Source organism: Dermacentor silvarum, chromosome 6 (assembly GCF_013339745.2).
Source record: "Dermacentor silvarum isolate Dsil-2018 chromosome 6, BIME_Dsil_1.4, whole genome shotgun sequence".
Taxonomy (NCBI): domain Eukaryota; kingdom Metazoa; phylum Arthropoda; class Arachnida; order Ixodida; family Ixodidae; genus Dermacentor; species Dermacentor silvarum.
Window position 1 is genome coordinate 130,372,373 of NC_051159.1, and position 25,195 is coordinate 130,397,567.

A 25,195-nucleotide genomic window follows, 5' to 3' on the forward strand; every position below is an offset into this window, starting at 1 on the left:
CAGCACAAGACCAGTGCGGAAGCTGAAATTCTCATCATCTCATGACCTATTAGCGCTAGCAGCGGCGAAGGCCTCGCGCGCGTACATCCTGATTATTTTTTGACAGTCAGCTGCTCGCCAACAAATTGTCCGTCCATCGCGATGTAGCCGGTGCTCTTAATATTCAACAGCTTTTCACTGAGTCGAAGCAAAAATATTTCTTGCCGCAACCGCTGTGGACAAAACCGCGGCCGCTATCGACGCGATCATGGATGGTGACCTTGCGGTTCAGAAGGCAGGCGGCCGACGCACGCACCAAGTCAAAATGAAACTACCGTTAGCTGCAAGAAGTGCGGACGAAGCCGCGGTCGCTATCGACGTTACCATGGCTGGCGACTACGCAGTTGCGAAGGCACGCAGCCGACGCGCGCACCGAGTGAAAACGAAACTACTGCTTGCCGCAACCGCTGTGGACGAAACTGCGGTGGTTATCGACGCAATCATGGATGGCGAGTACGCACTTATGAAGGCATGCGGCATGCCGCCAATGCGGTGTTACGCGCGGCGATAAACGCAAGAATAAAGTCTTTAAGGGCACAATTAGGCACGAAGCGCTCCGGCGTTTCTGTCAATCAAGTGCCGCGCACGATTGCTGCTGAGGACCATGGCGATTCGGACTGCGCCGCTTCGTTTCGGTTGGACGGTAGCGCCGTTCTTGCTCTTCTGCGGCGTGTATTTGCGGACGTTCCGCGCGTTTTTTTTCTTCATTTTTTTATTCCTCCAACGTATACGTCAGTGCGCACGCAATCGGCACCCTACGCTATCTACAAACGGGAGAAATGCGCATGTTGGTAAATTACGGCCTTCGAGATTCAAGTGCGAAAGCTTAGGCGCGCTGCCCGTTTTCGGAGGTTGGATGGCTACAAGCTGCTTGCGGATTTATTCCGCAGTTTGCGCGTTGCCGTTACGCGCTGTCATGTGCTTTTTGACACTCGGGCATGAATAATGGAGGTTCTGTGGATCGAGCGCACCTCGTTTTTGCCGCTTTAGCCACTTGGTGACGCAGAACCACGGAAATTTATCAGTGGCTTGCGGAACCTCGGGCAGGGGCCTGCAGAACCCACTTTGAGGACCCATGGTTTAACGACATAGATAAGTAGGTAGGTAGATAGATAGGTAGACAGACAGAGAGTCAGTCAGCTCTTGGAAAGTGCGTAAAGTACTGCAGGACTTCTAATTGCATTAAAAGAGTTAAAGCAACAAATTTGTCAGTTACTGCAACGTTAGTGCCCATCAGGTAACGGCCAGGAACAATGTACATTATGCTCTGTCACACTATTCAACTATCAGCAAATGAGTTTTGCAGAAATTCTCAAAGTGTAGAAAGTTTTATGCAAGAGGAAGTGTGTGTCCATCTTAATTGCAGCTTCAGACAAATACTTTTCCAGATTTGTCCTAGGGCTGAGCCTGGCACCAATGCCTTTTGATTCCAGGTGCTTTACCACAACCACCTGGTTAGCTCAGTTGTCGGAGACACTGCCTTGGGAAGGCAGTACTAGTGCCAAGTTTGATCACCATAACAGAACAAATTTACCTTCAGCTGTGAAGCTTTCCTACTGAGAAACCCTTACAAGTTTCTTTTGTAGCTTAGTGGGGGTGCTTCTTTAAATGGGCCATGACACCAAATTTTCAGGCTTGAATTATGCATTGAATGATAAGCCATACACGTCCCACACCAAGCTTGCAAAATTTGGGTGCAGTTGATGTGGTAGAAAATTTGCTTTCTAATTTTTTTATATTTCATTTGAACCGTACAACATTGTGGTAACACTAATGGTTGACGAAACATCATCCATTAGCGCATTCCGCATGGTCAATATGTGGGGTCTAAATTGCACTCTCAGTGATGGCTCCCTCAGAATAATGGAAGCTAATCTCGAAGGCCATGCTTTTACGCACTTTTACTTGACCGGAAACACATCATGGTCGCTGTGTTCTGAACACCACCTTGAGTATGCAGTATATGCATGGTTTTGTTCTTGCATGTGTGTCTTGGAAATCAGCCCGAGATGGCTTTTCCAAGCAGTCTCTGGTTTGTTGTGCTTTTATTGAGTGAGCGAAAAAATTGCAGGCACAGTGCACCATCTAAAGAATCCAGGAGGAGTTGCTCACTCCCCCCCCCCCCCCCCAAAAAAAAAAAAAAAAAAAAAAAACATTGTGCACAGTGGTTTCTGCTGGAGCACTCGCACAGTAGTGGGAATGCACCCTCTCGGCACAGCTTTCACAGTTCTCAGGGATTCAAACGTGATGATGGCCGGTTCTTTGTGCACCGCCAGTGAGTGCTGGGGGTCCCTAGTGCCCATCAGCGGTGCAAAAAAAGCTAGCAGCTATGCGCTCCGAGTGTCAGGTTTTGTATTATTGAGCACTGTACATGATATCAGAATATTTTGAAGCAGGCGACATAGTGGTGGCCCTGCACTTCTTGATGTCACACAAGCCATGTTAAATTGGCAATCACTGTTGGTAAAGGGGCTTAGCAGTGATTTCAAATTGAAATTTAGGGTCAAAATGTGCACTGAGAGCCCCCTTTTTTTTGTGTGTGTGGGTTTAACCATACTGGCCACTCTACTCTCACTTAGTACAATGATAAACTGAGAATACAGTGTAGACCGCTTATAACGAAAGTCACAGGAGTCGTGAATATCTGCACTTTAAGAGGTACCGCACTATAACCAAAACAATGATTTTCAAGCCCTGCACGTATGCAAAACATGTAGACCAAGCAGCCACGCGTATCCGAGAATCGAAGCGTGCGACTGGGAGTTTTGCATCTGTTTAAATTTACGAACGTTCAAAAGGGTAATGTCCAAGTACCCACGATCTTCGCATGAAGCAGACAAAGTAATAATTAAAAAAAAATGTCGCAGTTTCGCCCGAAAGGTGAAGCATCAATTGCGATAGCAAATTAGTAGAAAGCTATAAGGAGTAGAGATAGTAGTTTTATTGGCTGCATTAACTTGACACATTCGCTTACTAACTGAATTAACAAGCATGGTGTCAACGCGTACAAGCAAACATGAATAGACTCGATGACCGCAGACAACCTCTGTCAAAACGCGGGCGTGGGGAAGCGAGGCCGCCGCAGCGAGCGAAGGTTCGTGCGGTCTATCACTTCAACGGAAACTGAGCGGCGTAAGCACAGTGCATACAAAGGTCAGAGCTGTGTGGAGATCGCTTTCAAGATATGGTGCGTGCGACAACACCGACAGCCGGCACAGGCGCAAACTACACTAACGCATTTGTTGGCAGAGTAAAAGCCCCCCCCCCCCCCCCTCCCTCCCGCGTTGCCTTCCCGCTTTGTTGCTCCTTTCGCATGGGAGATTGCGTCGCCAGTTACCCTTGCGCCTGGTTGCAAGATACGCATTTGGTGTCACCCTCCCCCCCTCCCTCCCCCCCTCCCTCCCTCCCTCCCTCCCATACTCCCACAGGCTTTTGCGTGACGGAAGTCGCGTTTGCTCTCCGCTGTGCGTTCGCTCTCCATAAAGGCGCGCATCCCCCGCGCGCTTTCACTCGCACATATGGCGCGCGGTGACAATTTTATCGCCCTTGGACTCATGCTCCACGTCTCATGCTCTTCCTCCGCATCGCCCTCGTTGATCTCCTCTCCCATCGGTGGGCACAACTCGTTGAGAGGTGTGCTCGCTATGTGCTTGCTACCGCCCTTGTTGGCGAGATTTTCCCACGGAAGCCGCATTATAACCGGTATTTCGTCTCACGCGGCTGCACTGTAAGCGGTATGCATATACATGGAGTTCTATGGGAGGGTAAACGGGAGTCGGAAAAGGCTGCATTGTAGCCAGTTCTGCACTATAAACTGTTATGTTAAAAGTGGTCTATACTGTAGTTGGATACTCATGTCATGGTCCCTTTAAGGAGAAAATCAAGCTCAGCTGTGTTCTTAAATTAGGTTTCAATACCAAAAAGTGATCCACTTTAATGTGAGAGGATATTTGATAAGCTAGAAAAGGCGCAAGAGCAAACAGTGTGCAGCACCACAGCTTTGATGTTGCTGCACCCGTTTGCTGGGATTTTGATGACACCTGCTTGGGCCTACTTAACTTTGTATGAGTAAAGAAAGACTACATTGTATTCTAAAGGAGTCAAACACTGAAGTTAGGAAGTATTGAGAACTTGTAAAACTGACTTAATGATTCTCTTTAATCTCTCTTTGATATGAATGCCAACTTCCCCTTTCACTAGTGCACAATGTGCCTGCAGTTGTGTATGTCAGATCCCACTTTTTTCAATGCATGACTGTGTAAGAAGTTAAGACTGCTACAAGAGGACACTTTCTGCTTGTTCGCTGCTTGCAAGGACCATGTACAATAGTTTGAAACAGTTTTGTGGGCTGTGAGACGTACTCTTGCATCAGCCAATGCAATTTAACTGCAGACTGGCATCATTTGTTTTTTAGAAACTGCTGATGGAAGAGCAAAAGTTGTGCCATAAGCCCTGTTAATTGAATATATTGTGCCCATTCTCTAGCTCAAGTTTTCGTGCATTGGTTGCATCTTAAAGAAGTCAAAATTAATTCAGAGTCCCTCACTATGGCGTGCCTCATATTGAAATCGTACTTTTGGCACGTAAAGTTCCGGTCATTTTTTTACCTCACGTTTGGTTCTTTGCATTAGTATTTTCAAAATGGTTGGTTGCGTTTTAGCTAGTAGCCCTTCTCTCTTCAAAAATCGCGTTCAGCTCTTTATGCATATGTACTATCAGCATCCCCACTCTTACACTTTCTCGGTTAAGGTCCTCAATCATTTGTTGTAATTCGTCCCCATTGTAGCTGAATAGAACAATGTCATCTGCAAACCGAAGGTTGCTGAGATATTCGCCATTGATTCTCACTCCTAAGCCTTTCCAGTCTAAGAGCTTGAATACTTCTTCTAAGCATGCAGTGAATAGCATTGGAGAGATTGTGTCTCCTTGCCTGACCCCTTTCTTGATAGGTTACTTTCTACTTTTCTTGTGGAGAACCAAGGTAGCTGCGGAATCCTTGTAGATATTTGCCAAGATATTCATGTATGCCTCCTGTACTCCTTGATTGCGCAATGCCTCTATGACTGCTGGTATCTATACTGAATCAAATGCCTTTTCATAATCTATGAAAGCCATATAGAGAGGTTCATTATACTCATGGATATGATCCATCGTAGAATATCCCTTCCTGAAGCCAGCCTCTTGGTTTGCTGAAGTCAAGTGTTGCCCTGATTCTATGGGAAATTATCTTAGTGAATATCTTATACAATACTGAAACCAAGCTTACGGTTCTATAATTCTTCAATTCTTCAACGTCTCCCTTCTTATGGATTAGTATAATGTTGGTGTTGTTCCAGCTCTCTGGTACACTTGAAGTTGTGAGGCATTGCGTATAAAGGGCCGCGAACTTTTCAAGCATATCTCCTCCATCTTTGATTAAATCGACTGTTATTACATCTTCTCGAGCAGCTTTTCCCCTGGTCATGTCTTGCAAGGCCCTTCTAATTTCATTGCTAGTTATAGAAGGAGCCTCTGTATCCTGTTCATCACTACTTCGAATAAAAGTAGCTTGGCTGCTCTGGGTACTGTACAGGTCAGTATAGAATTAATCCGCTGCTTTTTCTATGTCATTGAAATTGCTGATGATATTACCCGGCTTATCTTTCAGTGCATACATCTTGCCTTGTCCTGTGCCAAGTTTTCTTCTCACTGATTTCATGCTGCCTCCATATTTTACTGCTTCCTCAATCTTTTCCACGTTATAATTTTGAATATCCCTTACTTTCTTCTTGTAGATCAGTTTTGACAGTTCAGCAAATTCTATCTGATCTCTTAAGTTTGACACTTTCATGTTTTGTCGTTTCTTTATTAGGTCCTTTGTTACTTGGGAGAGCTTACTTACTGGTTACCTTAGTGCCTTACCTCCCACTTCAATTGCTGTTTCTGAGATCAGCCTAGTTACCATTTCATTCATTGGAGTTTAAGATTAATATGCAGAAGACAAAGGTAATGTTAACAAAGAAGCTCAAGAACATGTTAAGGACCGCATAAAGAGCGATGAAACGAAAAATGTTAGGCCTAACGTTAATTGACAGGAAGAGAGCGGTGTGTATCAGAGCGCAAACGTGGATAGCCGATATTCTAATTGACATTAAGCGGAAGAAATGGAGCTGGGCAGGCCATGTAATGCGTAGGATGGATAACCGGTGGACCGTTGGAGTTACAGAGTAGATACCAAGAGAAGGGAAGTGCAGTCGGGGACGGCAGGAAACTAGGTGGGGTGATGAAGTTAGGAAATTTGCAGGCGCAAATTGGAATCAGCTAGCGCAAGACAGGGGTAATTGGAGATCACAGGGAAGAGGCCTTCGTCCTGCAATGGACATAAATATAGGATGATGATGACCATCAGCGTAAATTCAAACAAGTGCAAGTAAAAAACGACTAGAATGTGTTGCCGCACTTTCTGGTTTGCCTGCATTTGTAGCCTGTGATGATGCACAACTCTTTCATATGCCCCAATGTTTTGTCTTCCCGCACGATTATCGCATGTACTGAGGTTCAGTTTCCATGCATGACACACACATGGTGTGTGGGGGTGTTTTTCTTGTTATGCAGCTGCCATGAGAGATGACGCATGTGTTCTGAAGCTAGTGCCACCTGACGGTGAGGATAACCTGTCAGAACTTGTTGGAAATTGGCTGGGTGCAGTAATCGTTAGAAGTCAAACGCAACATTAGACGTCATATCATATCGAATGTATCTTCAGACGCGAGTGGACGACCAGTACTAGTCTATCTTGCTGTGCTCTGCGCAAATATCCGGCCTATGATGTTGTCAATACTCGCGGATCCTGCAAAACGTCACAGAGCGTCTGAGGAGCCACTTAATGCTTATTGTTGATCATTTCGCAAGGTGCTGCAGTTGATCAGCTGCTTGCACTGACATTAAAACCATATGAAAATATGTTCAAGGCAATGTGGGCCATTAATACTCAGTCAGAGGTATCGATGTATGCAGGGGAAATAAACAGCACAAATAACTTTCAAATTAGGTTTCAGTGGTCCTTTAAGCATCTTTGTTGGTCATGGGCAAATATTTTCTTGGTAACCTTGTGTGGTCAGTTGAACTTCCTTGATTCCTCAGTGTTTCACCGAGGAACTATTCCTTGGTTACGGGAAAACAGGTGTTCAAACACAGGCACAAGTAGAATAAAAAGGACAACACAAACATTCTTCTTATTCTACCTGTGTCTGCATTTGCATTCCTACCAACTTGCTAATCCCAACCAACTTGCTAAACTTTCAGTCAGTATGAACTGTTCCTTGTATGTATTTCTGCTGGCTGGTATTGTTGTACAGAAAGAACAATAAATGCCCTTTCAGTGTTCGCACGACATTGTTGTAATTTCCTTTGTTACCAAGAGCACTTCAGACCCCATAAAGTGTGGTTTTATTTAGGCTCCAAAATGTATGCCTGAGACTAAACCATTCTTAAAAACCACCTACAGAGTGATACAGTGCTGCAATTCTGTGATAGTATCATGTAATTATGCATAACAAGTGTTCTAATAATTTTTTATTCGTGTTTTACTTTAGCTTCGTGGTATATCATGTAGCTGCAACTTGAGAAGACCTTTTGTGATTACTCTTGGTCCATAGGGTAGTTTCTAATGTTTGGCGGTATCAGCCATTTTGATGCAAGTCTGTGTATAGATTGTTGTTTTAATTAGGTCTCCGATCATTTTATCTATCCATTGCAGTTGCCAAGTCCCTGGTTCAATTTGGAACTACGGTGAATGGCTTTGCCAGGCGAAGCAGGAGCTGTGAAGAACTGCGAAGTTCATCTTTTCAGAAGTGTGTATAGGAACAAATGCTTGATTTCAAACGTGAAGCATTTGACTAAAGCCATTTCTTAGACTTCTATGCTGAAGAGCCCATCTGCTAGCTGCTTCATGAACATTGGCTCTAAAAAATTTAGTAGGGCCTAGATTATGCTCGTATTTATCCACTATACTATGTATTGTTGACTGATAGCAGTTGCTGCTTGCTTTTCAACTATGTCTATATGGAGTTTTTCCAATAATGCTTTCCGGTTATTTTTTTTACATGTGTAATACCTGACTCAGATTTAAGACAGAGAAACAGTTCAAATTGGAACTTGGGGCTGTCTAATATTCATATGGGGCAGGCATTTGCAGTTGTCTGTTATGAGCTGAAAAAAAAAAAGTTTTTTGTAAAGTCATTTGAAAAAAAAAAAAATGTTAGTACTGAAGCTATGAAGCTGGATTAGTCAAATATGCTTCCATAATATGAAAGCGACTTCTAGTATTGCATGAAAAAGCTTTGTGAGCCAGAAAAGATGCAAAGGATAACAAATATTGTGCATAAACCATCAATGATGATTGTCAACATAAGTGGATAGTCAAATGCTTCAAGAAAGCTATTTGCTTTATAAATTAAGGGTGTGCATGGTGGCATAAATTTCTTGCAATAAGAGTATTTAGTAGTATTTGTTGATTAATTACATAATTCCATAGACAACAGGCCTGTTAACCAGTACATCTGTAGCACTAGCATTGGTGGACAGCACGTGTGTCTTGGCTATAATAGTTGGTGTTCGACAATGAACATGTCCCACATCTTATTGCACGAGCACACACACTCTTTGTGTTGCAGTCTTTATATCGGCGGTGAAAGTCCAACATCCTACTACCAACAGCAGACTATGATAACAAGTGAAAAAGCAAAAGAAAGCTATTCGCTTTAAAATGAGTGACAATGCCACCTTGATGTTTCCACAACAGCTCACCGTGACATCATAGCTTTGATAGCATCTACTCTAGTCTAGTCGGTTGTTTATCAGTAAAGTCGTCATTCTATCGTCAGCATTCTATGATCGTCACATCATTGCCATTGTGGTCATCACGATGTTGTCATTCCGCATCTGTGATGCCATCTTCATTCCATCACCACCCACTGTCATCTTGTCGTTGCCATTACACACATGCTCCCATCACACTCAAGTGGGCATCTCTGCAGTTTTACACCCCGAAGCCTCACTTGACTTGGAGAATCATCCCTCAATGGTTTCTATCGAAATTATGTTTTGCTTGCAGAAACTGTTCTCAATGACACTGTTGAATATAATTTGTTTGTCTCGAATTTTTTTGTTGAATGTCTTTTTAATCAAAGCAAATGCATTCTATCAAGTTCGTCATGTAATTGTCTTGCATTGATCTCTAAGAGCTGGTGTAACCGCTTTAAGTGCATAACAAAGGAAAAGGAGTGTTGTGTGACTGTATGTCACTGGACGTCATTGCTAAAGAAGTCACTTCTAGAGACGGGGCATCCCAAGAACTCGGTACAAGCTGCACCTACAAAACCACCGTGCCCCTGTGCTTTGTGGCTTCACACTCCAAAATCTAGTTTCTGAAGGATACACATATTGTAGGAATTTCACCTCTGCCATGATTCCATGGCAATGAGGAAATGCTAGACTAATTTTACGGCCAGTTTGTCTACACCACTGCTGTAGCAAAACATGCTGGTAGTATAGAAGAGGTAGGGTAAATGGGTCACCTTGGTTTTAGCGTTCTATTGTAATAGCTACTGCATACGTTAATCTGTAATATTGCATGCTGAATGAGGATGCCCTTCAACATACCAATCAGTAGATTTATTGTCGTGAAGCCTTTAATATTTTCCTGTAATTATATTTCGAATTTTAGATTGAGTTTCAGATTTCAATGTACCTTTTCTAAGAACTGGTCAACAAGACCATTTAAATTGCTGGTATATTCCACGTATTGCTGTCTTCAAGGAAAAGTTAAAGACATTCAGTTTGTAGAGGCATCACTTGATAAAATATTGTTCTCACTTTTCGTTGCTTTTAAGAGGAGAATGGCAAGACTAATTTTTTTGGCAATATGTCAGAGAAAGTTTTAATATTTTAGCTTCAGGTCATTGGCAACACAATGTACTATAAGCTGTAAAAAATGTCAATGTATTGTGGTGAGCAGTTTCCTAAAGAAAGGCACATCAAAGACTTTAAGTATGCAAGAAATGGCATTTCGAGAAAGAAATGCACTTTTAAGCTTCTTTGTGTACCACAAGTGTTAAAAATGCTCCAGCAGAATGCACACAGGTTCTTGCTTTCTTGCCATTATCCTGAAAGCCTTTCACCATTTTTCTTTTCCTCCTTTGTCATTCATTGGTTCACGTGGAACTACAGAGCTCTGGTTTGCCAACCATGGGGTTTGATGCCAAGTGCACTCAGAACAGCACCTTTCTTGTACCTTGCTTGTTTCAGGATTTCTCCAGACCTGAGCTCATTGCTTGAAGACTGTCACTACCTGGTCAACGCACTCCCCAGCACTCCGAACACCGTTGGCATGCTCAATGGGGATGTCCTGAGGCGATGCAAGAATGTGAGTATCAATTTTCTTGGCACGGTATGTTATATAGTGCTGTCTCTGCTAAGCTGCAGATATAAATGCAACTATTTACGTAGACACCAACCAGCTAGGTTTAATAAATTAAACCCTATGCTTCAGATTTCTTCAGACACCATCATCGTAAAGCTGCTGCTGCTTCACGATGTCACTCCTGACAAAGCCGGCTTTTTAAGTTGCCCCTGTTAAGGAATCGGAAGGACTCCAGAATGTTGGGTTGAAATGAATAAACCTACATAATTGGTGTTTACATAATTAGTGTGACTTCAAGTGTTTCCCATCTAGACTTACTTCAGTTGAATGTTTACCTTTTGGGCTAATAATATAGCATGCAATTGTAAATCCTTTTTTTAGAGTTTTCATGGGCTGCACACTGTGGTGATGCAGCTTTGCAAGTGTTGTCATCTTGTTAAATTTTCATTTTACATAACAAGCATGTGGTTTTATATTTATTGTATTTATTAATGTCATGCTTGAATCTCAAGACAAACCCAGTTTCGAGCCCTTAACTGCTGTCTGACTAATAAAAAGGAATGCAGGGTGCAAGCTTTGCAGCAACAGGAGATGATCATGAGGTGACATTCACAGAGAGACTGAATTTCCCCAATTTTTTTGTTAGAATCAGCTAGTGTTCCTGCTAACCGAAAAAATTATTGAAGTATAGTAAAATGCACGGGAACTCATGGAAAAACATGGGAATCTTATCAGCCCAGATCACATTATGCTCAATGTCTTCGAATAAGCATGAGTGCTTTATGTGAAACCACAATGAGAGCACCAATTATGACTGCTGCAGTGTTACAGAAAGCTTTTGTACAGCTGCCCAAGGTTTAAGATCATCGGAAAACCTGTCCCCAGATAAGTAGACAGGACCAAAGTAATTTAATAATGTCGGGTTCTAACTCGTAAGCATATAAAGTTCAGCCTGTGTCATCAAAGTGTAACGAGGTTCAGCACCAGTCACCTGAGAAAAGCCAAGACATTCCAGAGGCAGTATAACATGGTGCAGACTGTGAGGAGCATACTTGGCTATGCCAGATGACCTGCCAAGAAAAAAAAAAAAAGCTCTAGGTCATAGGTTCTAATACTAAGGCCCAGCTTCCACAATACACAAAAATCTTGATCGCAGAAGAGTGAGCTTGTAAAGGCTGTAGCACTAGTATCTACAAATCGCATGCCCACACAGAAGCCAAAGAATCATGCTTCACACTTCACCGTTTACTGTGCATCTACATGGCAATACACACCGTGCACGAATCAAAGGGAGTTAACGTTCTTAAAAAAAAACACAGCATAGTCAAGCCAACAAGGCTTTTTGTAGCACTGCAACAGTCATGTTTGGTGCTCCCATGATGGTTTCACATAAAATGCTAATGCCATTTGAAGATGCTGAGCATAATGTTTCATTGGCTTTGTTGTTTGTGGCATTTTTTATCCGCTTCTTGTTCTTTTGTTATTGCATTATCTTTGTATGTAGGTTGCAATGTCACATATTATGTTTACATAAAAACATACCATTAATACATAAGCCCAGTCTTCCTTCTTTCTTTTTCTTGTCAGAAGTTTTTTTCTTGTGTGTACTAAAACTGATGCTGTATTGGTTTTTTTTTTCTGTTTTATCGACTCCATGTTCCTCTATTGTCATTGCACGGCCGCTGGATAAAAAAAAGGTACGGCCTGTCGCGTGCATCAAAACGGTGTGATCCGCCACTGCGCCACACGTCGGGGGCTGTTGTCTGGCATCGGCATAGCAGATGCGTCGGGAACGCGCTTAGAACGCCGTCGCGTGTGCAAGTCGACGCGTTCCATTGCCGATGGCTAGCGCCGTTAGGCCCAGCCAAGCGGCCGACAATGCAACTACGGCTGTCGCATTCGGTCCCATTGCAACGCGGCAGGCCACACGTTTTTTTTATCCAGCGGCTGTGGTCATTGTGACGAGAACTTAGCGCACATGAAGCCACGAGTCATCTTGACCCGGACAGTCTTTGTACCTGTCATGGGTTACTTCCAGGTTACATAAAACCATGCTCATTCATGCCATGCACAGGAATGTCCAGGTTAGCGTGCTCACCAGCCTGCCTTCCCCTCCCCACGATTTCTTGCGCACCACACTGGGCGAGCAGGAAAACGGTGCGCATCAAACCACCATCCTTCTCGGCTCGCCCTATCATGCTTACCCTTGCACCTACAGCACATGGCGCCGTGTGGCGCTATAGGATCTTATCATACTTGGACTTTATATGGAACTTCATGGCAACAATGGAAATTCGCTTGGAGTGTTCCCTATAATTGCTGTCACAATAAAATAAGTAAATGTTTATGCATTTGACAAAACTTTCTCAAAATAAATCCGCAAATTTCTTTTCACAATCACAGGAAACTTCAAGGCACGTGGAGTTGTCAGATAAGCTTCAGATACACAAATTTAGTATTTCATATTATCTATATAGTGAACCATTTTGTGATCCCCTTCATGTGTGGCGTATCTGGTATCGACTATACATTTGAACTAAATAAAGCTAGTATAACACTGAAACTTAAGCCAAATGGGTTATAACAACCTAATGATAAATTAAGTAATCTTAATGTCTCTTGAAAATTCCTATGGAAACCCATACAGTCAAAATCTTGTTTTAACAAAGCAAAAATTTGCTTTAAATGGATATAATGAGCTTTTTTTAGTTCAGAATGAAGATCTACTGATCATCTTGAGCCACTTAGGTTGAGATCGGAGGGAATGCAATGCTGCTTGTAAGTGGTCTGAATTAGCAGTTCAAAAATCCTGGCAATGCACTAACTGGCTGTGCTGATACGTCAACGGTTGCTGCTGTATCACACTATGCCAATGCCACTGGCTCCCGCGCGCTCCTGCGCTCTCATGCAAAAGACATGATATGCATTGGTTGAAGGAGTGTGTGTCTTGCAGTACGAAGGTACATGGGGTACATGCTGGTGCCATCTAACTGTGGCATACTGCGCCATCCGACTGTGGCCGTGATAATCTGCTGCTCATACACAGCCAAGAGATGTATTTCATTATTATCCGTTTAATTTTCCATTCTTTTTTGCAATTCGTCATTGGCTCTGACAAAGCCATGCCACCTCTATTGTTGGGATTAAGCTCTTGGTGCTATAGATGATAAGAATAAAAAATGAAATTGATTCAAATTACGACCACTGCTCATGCACTTGGCGATCGCTCAGCTTATCACCGTTTCTTGAGGATGTCAATGGGGCGCTGCTAGCCTCTGATTCAGCGCAATGACCGTCACTGGATGCCAGCAAAAAGAAATGCTTTTTGTTCTGTATAAGCGTCTGCTTGTGTACAGCGATGAGCATTGTACAAAATCAGGGGCTTGCAGCACTTTGCTGGCATGCTCAGAAAACACGAAGACCTGTTACGCCGTTACTTCTACGTGCATGACAACAGTGAAGATGTATTAGTGTTCACGGGCTGCATGACAAAAAGCAGTCACCTCGCTGACGAAGACGTGACAGAAAAGAATCTTTTGTGGTCCTTTGGCAGTGCACAGTGCGCTTTTGGATTGGCTTACTCAGTGGCTACTGACAGCACGTACCGGCCTTTCCTGGCAGCCAATTGTTATAAACGAAGTAATGGATGTAATCAAGTAAAAGCGGTTCTCCCTTCAACTTTGCCATAGCAAGGTATTACTGTTCGTAAATATGGGGAGTCTGAGATAGCTAAAGTCTGCATGTTTTTTTTAATTCTGCCACATACATTACTATACCATATAGAAAGGAAGTTCCGTACATCACAGAGAAGATGAAGTCACCGATTATTTGTCTAAACACGCATTACTTTTCGTACTACCATAAATTTATTATTGTCACTTAACTATAATTTCAAATCTCTTTTTTTTTTCAGATTATTACTTTAAGACATAATTTCTCTCCCCCTTGAACCAATCATTGCTGGGTTCTCGGTTATTCCCCACAGTGAGGGAGCGAGCTCAATTATTTGAGGAAAAAGCAAGCAAACAAAAACAAGTTGGACGTCCTCACTGTGGGAGAATGCTGGTTTCGCAATAAATGAGTTCAGCGCCAAAGAAAACGGGGACGTTTGCTGCCTTATTTTTTGCTATTTCTTAAAAAAAAGAAACGAAAACAATCTCGGATCCCACTTAAGCGTTGGCACAAGCACAAGTTGCTTAGAAGCTGTGGTATTACAGCTATTGCCACTTAAACATTTTCTTGTAGCTTTATTTCACTTAATGTTTCAATGTTTGTAATGTTTCACTAATGGTTGCTTTTATAACTTAGAATGAGATATCTAGCTGTGGCTATTGCCACAGATTCGATGGAAAGCTTTGTAAACTTCATTCCTTTTTCACTTTTGGTATTTCAATACCCTTAATTTGCATTCATTTCCTTGCACAGAGCCCCGTGTTCATCAATATTGGTCGAGGAAGTATCATCTCTGAGGATTGCCTGCTGAATGCTTTGAAGTGAGTTTGAGTCTATGTTGAACAGTGTAGACTATGACTTAAGTATACAGGATTGGTATAGTTTGTATTATTGTCTGCCACATTGCATAGAAAGCTTTACTTCCTTGGTAAACTTTGCCACTTGAATAAAGCATGTTTATTCATTTTTTAACCCTGACATCTGAACCCACTGACTTGACAGCCAGAACAGCTGAACAATTTCAGTGTGTTCTTCAGTAAGAGTGCATGGAAACTGTGTTAATTTTACGCATTAGGAAAGGCTTTGGCCGAATTAAAAAAAATATGCACTTCTTTTTTTTTTTTGCATCCGTTAAGTACTTGTTTGCCCTTCTTATGAGCTTTCCCTCATTTTAATAGACAAAATGCATCTCAGTTTTTTAATCTGAGCAACAGTGCCGAATTTTTTGGTTGTGCACTACTTTGGCAGTGAAGACATTCATTCAGGTGGTTGAATTTTGTAGCAGTGATGGTTATGTTTTGAAGAGGTACTCTTTCTTTATATTTCATTCTCTTTCGGGGTGTTCATATCTCCCATGCAGAACTTTTAAAGGGATCATCCAGTGATACTATAAACATTTCCAGGTTTGAATTGACTTCTGTTTTCCTACATCTAAACCAACTGACATGCTTCACTGTCTAATGGTCCACTAATAGTTTGACAAAGAAGGGTTTTTTTTCTTGATGAGTGAGAAGGGAGAGAAGCTGACACATATGGCTTGGATGATTCAATATGAAGCTATAGATGTCGTGTTGTACCTTGTGCGCTTGTAGATGACTGCCAAGAAAAAAATGTACAAAGCAAGTTCAAGAGGTGTAATGTAATTAAAGAATGCAGGAATGCAACGGGAAAGCTTGCCACAAGTCATGAAACAAAGAGAATGAGACTACATATGTCACCTGTACTCTATATGAGAAATTTTGAAAATGCACGGACATTTCCGTTAACTCTGCACCAAATTAATGCGTTCACCTCGCGCTGATTTGGTCTTCCTAGACCTAGACAAAGTCTTCATCACCTAGACAAAGTGAACTTATGTCACTTCTCTAAGGATTTAAATTTGCCTGATTTCCCCTTTAATAGATGGCAGCATGGCAACTTCCCAAATGTAGAAGCCAAACTTACTAGAGCCTTATTCTTTAGGCAGAAGTGGATTTCGGGGGCCATGCTTGATGTCTTTGAAGTCGAGCCACTGCCTGCATCAAGCCCTCTTTGGGCAACTCCGGATGTAAGTCTGCTAGCATTTTCTTTTTTCGACTGTAGACAGCGTAATGTTGTGTGTCCTGACAACTTTTCTCAGCCCTGGTTAACCAGCACCGCTTTCTTTATTTTGCATTAGTAAATTCAGAGTTTAAGCAGGCATTTTTAACATAATTTTGAAGCACTCTTTAATAAACTGGTCAACATACCATATAGGAATGAGTAATATGCTATTGCTATTCAAAATTGCATCTCTGTTTGATTACTGCTAAATCTTTTAAATGCTGCAGTATCAATATTTTCAAGCATCGGAAGTTATACAGGTAACTCATGCTATATAATGGAAACTTATTGGGACAGCAGCATTTTATTTGAATTTGTTCGCAGTTTAATAAAATATGGTCGAAGACAATTAATAGTAGTTGTATAGATACACATAAAAAACAATTTACAAGAATGAGTGACAGACTACAGCTGGATTCTATGTTGAAGAGGAGGGGGTTTCTGTGAATATGCATTTGGGGTACTAAGGTCTTAAAGGGATACGGACACAAAAGTTGGTGGGTGGTTTTTTGCGTCGGAACAAAAGTTGAATTGTTGAAAATGACGAATACAACAAGCTGCTATGAATAAAAGAATGAGAAGCATTTTTTTTTTGCGATTTTCTGTTGCAATTTGCCTCCAAGAGGCCGCCGGCAGAAGCTGAAATTTGACATCATAACACCCACCCACCCGTGTGTGCGTGCCAAGGTTAGCCACAGCCATCACAGTGTTTTCGGAGGTGTCGGTCCCTTGCAGCGTTTGTTTAACTCCTTTCGGCGATCTTCGCACGTGGTCCATCTGAAACATTAGCCCTGTCGGCGCTCCACGTAGGTGGTGCATCTTACATGCGCCTTCCTGCGGTCGTCGTTCGGTATTGACGCGTTCGTCGTGGCGGAAGGAAATGCCCAGATATTGCTGTTATAACAGCATTGTCGGTCGTGACACACCGTCGCACACGTTTCTCAGAGATGAGAAGGTGCGTAAAGTTGGATACCTGCCTGTCAGCCATCACACCCAGCTTGGAGACCTCTAAAAAATGACTTCATTTGCATGGACCACTTGTCGACGATGATTATGTGACCAGCTCGGCTGTGCTGAAAAGCCTCGGCATGCCGCTCAAAAGGCAACGCCTAAAGCCTGACGCTGTGCCATCGGTCTTCTCACGAAAATGCAAGGCAAAATGATCAGCGGCGCGTTTGAAAAGAGGAGGCAAAAAAGATGTCGGTACTGTTTTCGTTCACTTGCAGCCTTCTTGAGCAGTGTGTTTGAGGCTGGGGCGAGATGCCCGAGGCTGGGCACGAATGCAGTAATGCCTTTAAAAATGTTGGCAAAGCATAGTAAAACAATACAAGGCTAGCGATCGCGACTAACGAGATCAGTCCTACATGGCAGCGGGGCAGGCAAACACACAGCTCTGCTTCTCCACAGGCTAAAAGCAGGAAAAACTGGGGAGAATGCCAGACAGGTGTTGCCATCTGTCGGGCGGCTGGCGAAGTGGACGTGAGAGTCTCGGAGGTACTGATACTGTACAGTGTACGGATACCTTACAGCAGTTGCTCACGCCGACGGCATAAACTACTATTCAGTCATCCACGCAGTGCTGAAGTACCCCACAGCTGCCTCGCCTGCGTGCGCTCTTGAAAAAGCAAGTTTACAGAGGAAATGACAAATAATTCTTGTACAGATGTCTGGTGCAGAGCGAAATCTTCGCGCTACGGTTCGTGAAAACTTGACCAGCACTTCCACGGCCGCCTGCTCTTCTTTGTCGCTTGACGCGGAAAGCTCGTAACCGTAAACAGTAATATTTCTTGCCAAGTTGGAATGGTCCTCCTCTTCAGACATGTACTCATCGCTGATAGAGGCACGAGAACTCGAATCCATGCTCGGTGATGGCGGCATTGGCATGCTTCGAATGACCACGGCCGGCCAGCTGGCTATCCGACGAGGGTGTCGTTACGTCACACCTTCCAGCTCCCGCGGGTTGGGCGGCGAGGAACGCGCTCACAAAAACGCCAAAAATAAAGCGATTGGCTCAAATATGAGCTAAGTGACTACTTCTTTTCGGTGTAATCACACACTGAGGATTCATTTGCAGCATTTTCGTAAAATTTTCATATTTTGTGTCCGTATCCCTTTAAAGGTACAACTGGATAGGTGGTGCATATGCAGTAGAACCTCAATGATACGATTTCGTTTCGTACCATTTCTCACCGCCAACCTTCGTGATCGAGAACATAAAACATTACCCCATACAGTTGGGCTTTCTTTTTACTGGATAATACGCTTCCAGAAGACGCAGTCGTTCGGCACCAACATTTAGTACATCGGCAAACTGCGATCGTATTATACGTTTTTCTGCTGCTAGATCCCATCAGAGCGAGAAAAGGCATGAGGTACACACAATTGAGAGCAGTAGGTGCCCGCCACAGCAGCTTCCCTGCAGTACATACCTGCCCGTGTCATGTGAAAATGCTGGCATGTGCTCAGTTTCCTGTTTCTGTACCAGCAAATCTCCTCGTGGGTCATCGTACATCGCATTCACAGCTATCACCTCCACTTCTTTTGCAAGAAGCATCTTCACCTTTCTGTTTCACAGCGCATCTGGTGTAGTGCTGTTGGAAGCATACTGCACGCTTTCAATAGGTGATAAGCCAAACACGGCGCCGTTCCCTACTGCATGCGGCATGAAGTGAGCATTGTGTTTCGCTCTGTGGCTCACCAGCTCGATTTTGTTTCGGTTTCCTGTAACCATCTTAAAACACTATGCAATAAAAAAAAGACAAAGCACGCCACTCGTGCCACACCAGCCTGATGCGCGTTGCCTTCTCATGCTGCAACGATTTTCGCCAAAAAGGCACCTCAAAACTTTCTGCCAAAAGGTGCCACCCGAAGAAGCTGCTGACCCAGGCCAAATTCGACGAGCACAAATGTAAGCTTACTCAACCCACAAAAACGACAATGCGCGTCTTGAGCACTATGAGTTCGCCGTGCACCGGCGTCTTGTGCTGCAATGTTTCACGTAACATTTTGCATTACATAGATGCCAATTACACTTGAGTCTGCCAAAAGTTTTTTTGTGGCTTTGGATTGTACGCTTTTCAGGTTAGTATGTTCTTTCTCGCGTTTTTTTCCAGAATGTATTAACAGGTTCTACTGTAGTTGTAGTGGCTCTTGCCATCATACACGAAACATGCTGTCTGCCCAATTTTATTGAATTTTTCTGCAGTAGAAGTCGGTGGTAAATCTTCACGCCGCTGGCTCTATTTGTGGGAGGGAGAAGAACTTGCAGCGCACCATAACGCTGCAAGTGTTATCAAGTGCACTGCAAGTGCGCTGCAAGTTATTTATCATGAACCATCTATACTGACAGTCTATTCTTGTGGGAGGGTAGTACCCCTTTGTGTTCGGCCCCACAGTTCGCACAGGACTTAGGGTGCATTCAAACTAATGAGCCATTGAGGTCATGCTTCTAAGTTGGTTGCAACAAATTGCTTTGATTGATGATGGTGATGAAATAAACTAAATTTCGAGACAGTGTTCGCGAGCGTTTGAGCTTTGGATCACTCTAGGTGGGAGGCTCCCTCATTCCAGGAATCCTCTGGCCGCAATAGCATCCCGGGCTCTCGCGACAAGACGTCGTTGGTCGTCCAGGGCTTTGATTGAAAACCAACTGTTTCTTGTCTATAGTTCCCTGGCCAATTTTTCAGCCCTGCGACTGGAGTTGCAAAGCTGCTGAACCAATCAGTGATACAGAAGCAGGATATCGGAATAGGCTGATTGGTATTTTATGTGGGGATAGCGGTGCGAGCAGACACAAACAGAGGCACCAATCCTGTTAAATTTCGTTGTGGCAATGGGCAGATCACATTTACCAGTGTGAACATATGTTGACGTGAGTTATTCCTTGGTTGCCAGTTGCAGCCAGTCATGTGACGACCTCTATCAGTTACTGAGGTAATTGCGTACAGAAGCACCTCAGGAAGCATGGCTTCTAAGGTTGTTGGCATAGCGCAGGGTTTTTACACTGTACTATAACATCTAAATGACGTACGACTGCTCACTTTGCTAGACGAAGTGCTATCTTCAGTTGTAATTTTCTTACTGTGTTATCACCTTGTGTAGAAATGCTGAGGGATTTTTGAAGATGGTATTTTACTACTCTAGTCTTTCATGCCCCCAGAGATAGCTGAAGTTGAAATTGAGCTTTCCACTTGCTTATGCAATTTGTATTTGTAGGTCATCATCACGCCTCACATGTCCGGCCCCTCTAGGCCACAAGAAGTAAGTGTTTTCATTGCTTATTTAGTTAACAGTACTGTAGCTTTGCTACACATTACTTATGGTTATTAGTAATAAGTAATTGCAAATATCCATAGTGCAATAGTGTCCAGCCTATGCTCTTACAGTGGTCAGTACAGTGGTTTGTTAATTGGGCTCCGGTTATTTCGATTTTTCAGTTAATTCGATCTTGACCAAAGGTCCTGGCCGGTGCCTATGCATTTCTATGGCCCCAAACTATTGTTATTTCTATCCTGAATTTCACCTTCGCCGGATAATTCGAACTTGATCAGTCAGCACGCATGTGCCTGACCCCTATTACGACCCCAATAGTGACCACTTTATTGTCAGTCTGTCTCGGCAGAGCTTAGGAGACAATGAATTTGTTGAACACGTCATCTCCTGTTGAAAATACCTATTTTTGGCCTGCCCTGGGAAGATTTTCAAGCAATAACCGTAGCTCACTGTGTCTGATTACGGCATTCACTCGATTATAACTCACACCTTTTATAATTTTTTTAATTATTATTATTTTTTTCACAAAATTGGTCAGAAAAGTGCCTTCGTAGCGCTCGTATGCTTTACCGCATAACAAAGCTGTGCTGCGGCGAAGCTGACTTTAAAGGGGAACATGGGTGTAAAGCTTTATTATTTTGAACCAAATTTGATAAAAGTTGGCAAGCTTGTTTAGTTTCTTCTTTTGTTCTGATTATAAAAATTCAATCATCTTTATTTATCGGTTCATTATTTAATGAGTTAATAAAGACAACTTATTTTGTTTTTAGAACAATGGACAAATAACCACTGACAAAGACATACATATAGTACATGAATAAATACTAGAAAGCATAAGACACATAATGTTAGCCTGCATAAAGCTTCCTAGCCATACTGAAATCCACCAGCTTGCCAGAAAAAAAAAAACATGTTCACTGTAAAGACTGTTAAGTGCACAAGTACTGCATGTTCCTTGAGTTGTTCAAACAGATTTACAATTACAGCCACAGTGGCTAAGTGACTTTGGTGCTCTGGTGCTGAGCAAGCGGTCGTGGGTGTGCAATTGTGTGCTTTATAATTTAAGTGCACATAAAAAATACTATGTGATGATAAAGTGAGTGCGTCAAACACATATCATCCATTTCGAAAATGGCTATTTCAGGCCTGCCCCACGAAGACTTTAAAGTGAAAATGGTAGTTCACTGTGACTTATATTACAGTATTTGCTCGATTTTAATGCACGCCTTCTTTTTTTCTAAAGTTGATCTGAAAATTGCCTGCATGGTGCTGTTTCATACGGAACCAAAACCAAAACCGTGTTCACGGCATTTGTAACAGCCTACCGTTAGAGTTAGCCTAGCCAGCATCATCACCTGTCATCGCCTTTGCCATCACAAGTTTGCGACAGAAAAAGTTCTCACATAGCATGACAACAACAAAAAGTGACGTGTTGCATGTCCGTTTGCATGACAGTGCATGTCCGTTTTTTCGGACATGCCCGATAATTCGGATGCCTTCGCGGCACTGCCACAGTACCCCATAGAATCAATGTATAAGAACGTCTGAAATTTTAGACGCGAAAACCCTTCGCCATCTGATTTTCCGGACTGTTTGCCATTAGTACAGAAGGGTTACGCGGTGAAGCATAGCAAGAGTGGGAAGGAGCAATTGGTTTTGGGACAAAATAAAATTTAATTCTGGATTATGGAAATTAAGTCTGGAAAATTTTATGCAGTGATACCACAATCTGATAGTGAGGCACGCCTGTCTTGGTACAAGGGTCATCCGGGTCAACTCCGATCGAAACAATTCCTATACCCGACGTCGAAAAAGAAGGGCGACGAAAGCAGCGCCTATGTGCGAAGATATAGGACCGATTAGCCACTGGAAGGCACGCACATCCTATCGCATTCGCGTGTTTATGCACACAGACTCACGCATTTGCACATGCAGTTCGGAACTGCAGCCACTCATACCAAGATACTAACGGCAAAATTTCCGCGACGGCTTGTGGTAAGCTTGCCAGTCACATCGGCCAACAGCCAATTTTCGCCATGGCACACTGCCTTGGGCGTTAGGCCTAATCGGTAGTGCTTCGGAAGGTCGGTTTGGTATTGGCGACAAAAGTTATGCTTTTACGCCGAATCGACTTGTATCTATTCGCAGACGCCACGAAAGTGAGTGCATGGGATGATACGAACGTTGTTCTCCACCATCACCATCTTTGCGACACACCATATGGAGGTATCTTGGCGTCATTAATAGACGCACATTCTCTTGTCAGGCTTCTAGCATTGTTATTGGGCGTAATACACATTTTGTCTAGTGTGGTAAAGCATGTCAAAGCACATCTGTCATTTGGAATACCTGTAAGACATTTGCCATAACTTTTTGTCTTGTGCCTGACGGCACAAATTGTTCTAGCACATTTGTAATTTTATGTCTGTCTTGCGCCCAGGCACACATATCTTTGTTCTCGTTAGCCTACAAAGTTTCGTTTACTTGTTTACAAAATTAAGTTCCTCGCCTACCCAAATAAATGTTTGCAACATACCGTGCATGGTATACCGTCTGTGGGAAGGCAAATTGGTCGCTGTTGACTTTGTGTCTTGCTTCACTGTTGAGCAGCACTTACTAATTGCACAGTAATAACAAGCTTCGCCAAATGGCTACAGATTACTGCTGTACTACTCCAAGTGTTCGAAAAGGACCAATGTTTCTGCTTTGAAACTGCTCCAAAATGCTGGTGTGTCTGCTCCTAAACTGCTCCAGAGCGACATTTTTCCTGCTCCGAAAATTGCTCCTAATCCTAAACTGGCTGGACCACCACTGACAGCGATAAAGTGCTGTCTGAGAGTAATGACGATGGAGAATTAAGGGGGTCCTGAACCTTTGTTTATCGAAGTCAAGAAATGCATTTGAAGTTAAAATAGACTGTTTCAGAAATACTTTGCCACAAAAAGTACTTCAGTGCGCTTAGCAGAAGCAGAGTGTATTCGCAATCACATATCCTGTTTTCGGTGCTTCCGCTCATTCTTCAAGATTTGCATTGGGGAACAGGGTGTGCCCACAACGCTCTGCCTACTGAACGTCACCGTGGCACGCAGTTGAAATTTGATTTTTGATGTTCGCATAGACACCACTTTTTCCGATTTTTGCACCTACGACGTGCCAAACGTGGTTGTCCTCAGCGAGCCGTAGTACGCTCAGCCAGTAGACTTGTCGCGGCACCCCATGGCAGCCGCGGTATCTACGCTACGTAGCAGACCGCATCTACATGCAACTGCAGTGCATATCTGCAGCGTTTGCTTTGTGCACGACAGGGCTTGAGTGCCTGCTCGCGCTCATATACTCCATCCTGGCTGTGCTACGTGGTGTGGACCGGCTTTGTCCTGTACCAGCTTGACCGACGGGTAGTAGCCACATCCAGCTTGTGCATTTTGAAGTGCTATCGATAGCTCAATACGAAGCGAAGTCTGCCAATGCAGGAGTGGCCAGGAGTGAGCGCGTGCTGGCCTTCAGTATTGCGTGGTTCTAGGCTACGTAGTTGCATGTTCAAAACTAGTCGAAATTAGCAAGACCTGACAGCTACGACCGCGATAACCAGGGTGGTCAAAGTTTAATTCCTACGCGGGCGGCCGTGACCGAGTGTCAGCAGATGATAGTAAGCTTCTTCTGGAAGTATGTAATTATTACCGAAATTCGAAAGCAAATTTTCGCTTACTTCAGCCTGTTTATTAAACTCCGTCAATGAACATACGCAGTAACAGCAGGAAGAAGTGTACTGGTCCAAACACCCTTCTTAATTGATGTAATCTATAGGCCAATAGCAGCCGCATATGCAAATCTGCTATATTATCAAATAAAGCATCCAGAAATGAGTGAGGAGCAGGTTTGAGAATAAGGTGACTTCGCGCACCGCTTGCTAGTTCCACAAGCCGCGCGCAACTGCAAAATTTGCCTGAGATGTTCACAGCATTGTATGCTATCCGCTGACTGTTTTTTCATCAATCCTGAGGGGTGGTTCAGGGCTGCTATAAGTAAATAAATTTTCATTCTATGAAGGTAAAATTCGCTGGTTCTGGCTTTTTTTTTTTTTTCCCCAGAATCGGAGGCATGCGAAGTTTTTCTTGCTAAAATACTGGATCGGGGTTCGATTTATACTTTGTTTTGGAGATGCAATGTCATTTCTACTTTAGTTTCTTTAGTTTTAACTCGTAAAAAGTGTGTGTGTTCAATTTAAGAAAAATAAAATCTGGCAAATACTGCCAAATGAATCGGCACTGTGTTTCAATATTTTTTCTTCCTCTTGTTTGAGTCAGCCTGTCGAATAATTCAACCCATTCCATCGGTCCTGTCAGGGTCTAATTAGTGGCAGTTGACTGTAGTAGCTGCCACCGTACACGGACCGTGCAACTCCACTGCTAAAGGGAACTCATGAGTGTAGCGCATGTGCCTATTTCCCCCCTGATAAGTATACAATCACCTGACTATGCAGCAGATGACTTGTGATTGGTGGCACTGGCACCTCTCGCCATACTTGCACAGTGCATTGACATAGCTTCAGCCAGAACTTTTAGCTAGAGTGGTGGAATTACGGGAGCCGCCCATTGAATTGTTCTTTTTAACGGCGGACCACATCGTACACCTTCGATTATTTGGGACTTGTTGTTGCTATTGCCATAGATGTGTCGCAGTGACCTTCAAAGCATTTTAAATGTCTTGTTAAAGGGCTTTTCTTAGTAC

The 25,195-nt window shown here is 43.2% G+C and overlaps 2 protein-coding genes across 5 annotated transcripts in view; both read left to right on the forward strand.

The window, feature by feature from the left end:
- Positions 1-25,195, forward strand: part of LOC119456001 (glyoxylate/hydroxypyruvate reductase A-like) — a 92,874-nt gene that overhangs the window by 65,880 nt on the left and 1,799 nt on the right. For all 3 annotated transcript variants that reach the window (XM_037717583.2, XM_049669493.1, XM_049669492.1), the window contains 5 exons: positions 7,778-7,871; positions 10,327-10,444; positions 14,867-14,934; positions 16,076-16,160; positions 20,411-20,455. In XM_037717583.2, the coding sequence (XP_037573511.1) occupies positions 7,778-7,871; positions 10,327-10,444; positions 14,867-14,934; positions 16,076-16,160; positions 20,411-20,455 (410 nt within the window). The remainder of the gene's footprint in view (positions 1-7,777; positions 7,872-10,326; positions 10,445-14,866; positions 14,935-16,075; positions 16,161-20,410; positions 20,456-25,195) is intronic.
- The window catches only part of LOC119456000 (glyoxylate/hydroxypyruvate reductase A), a 70,647-nt gene that overhangs the window by 43,639 nt on the left and 1,813 nt on the right, over positions 1-25,195 (forward strand). The window lies entirely within an intron of this gene.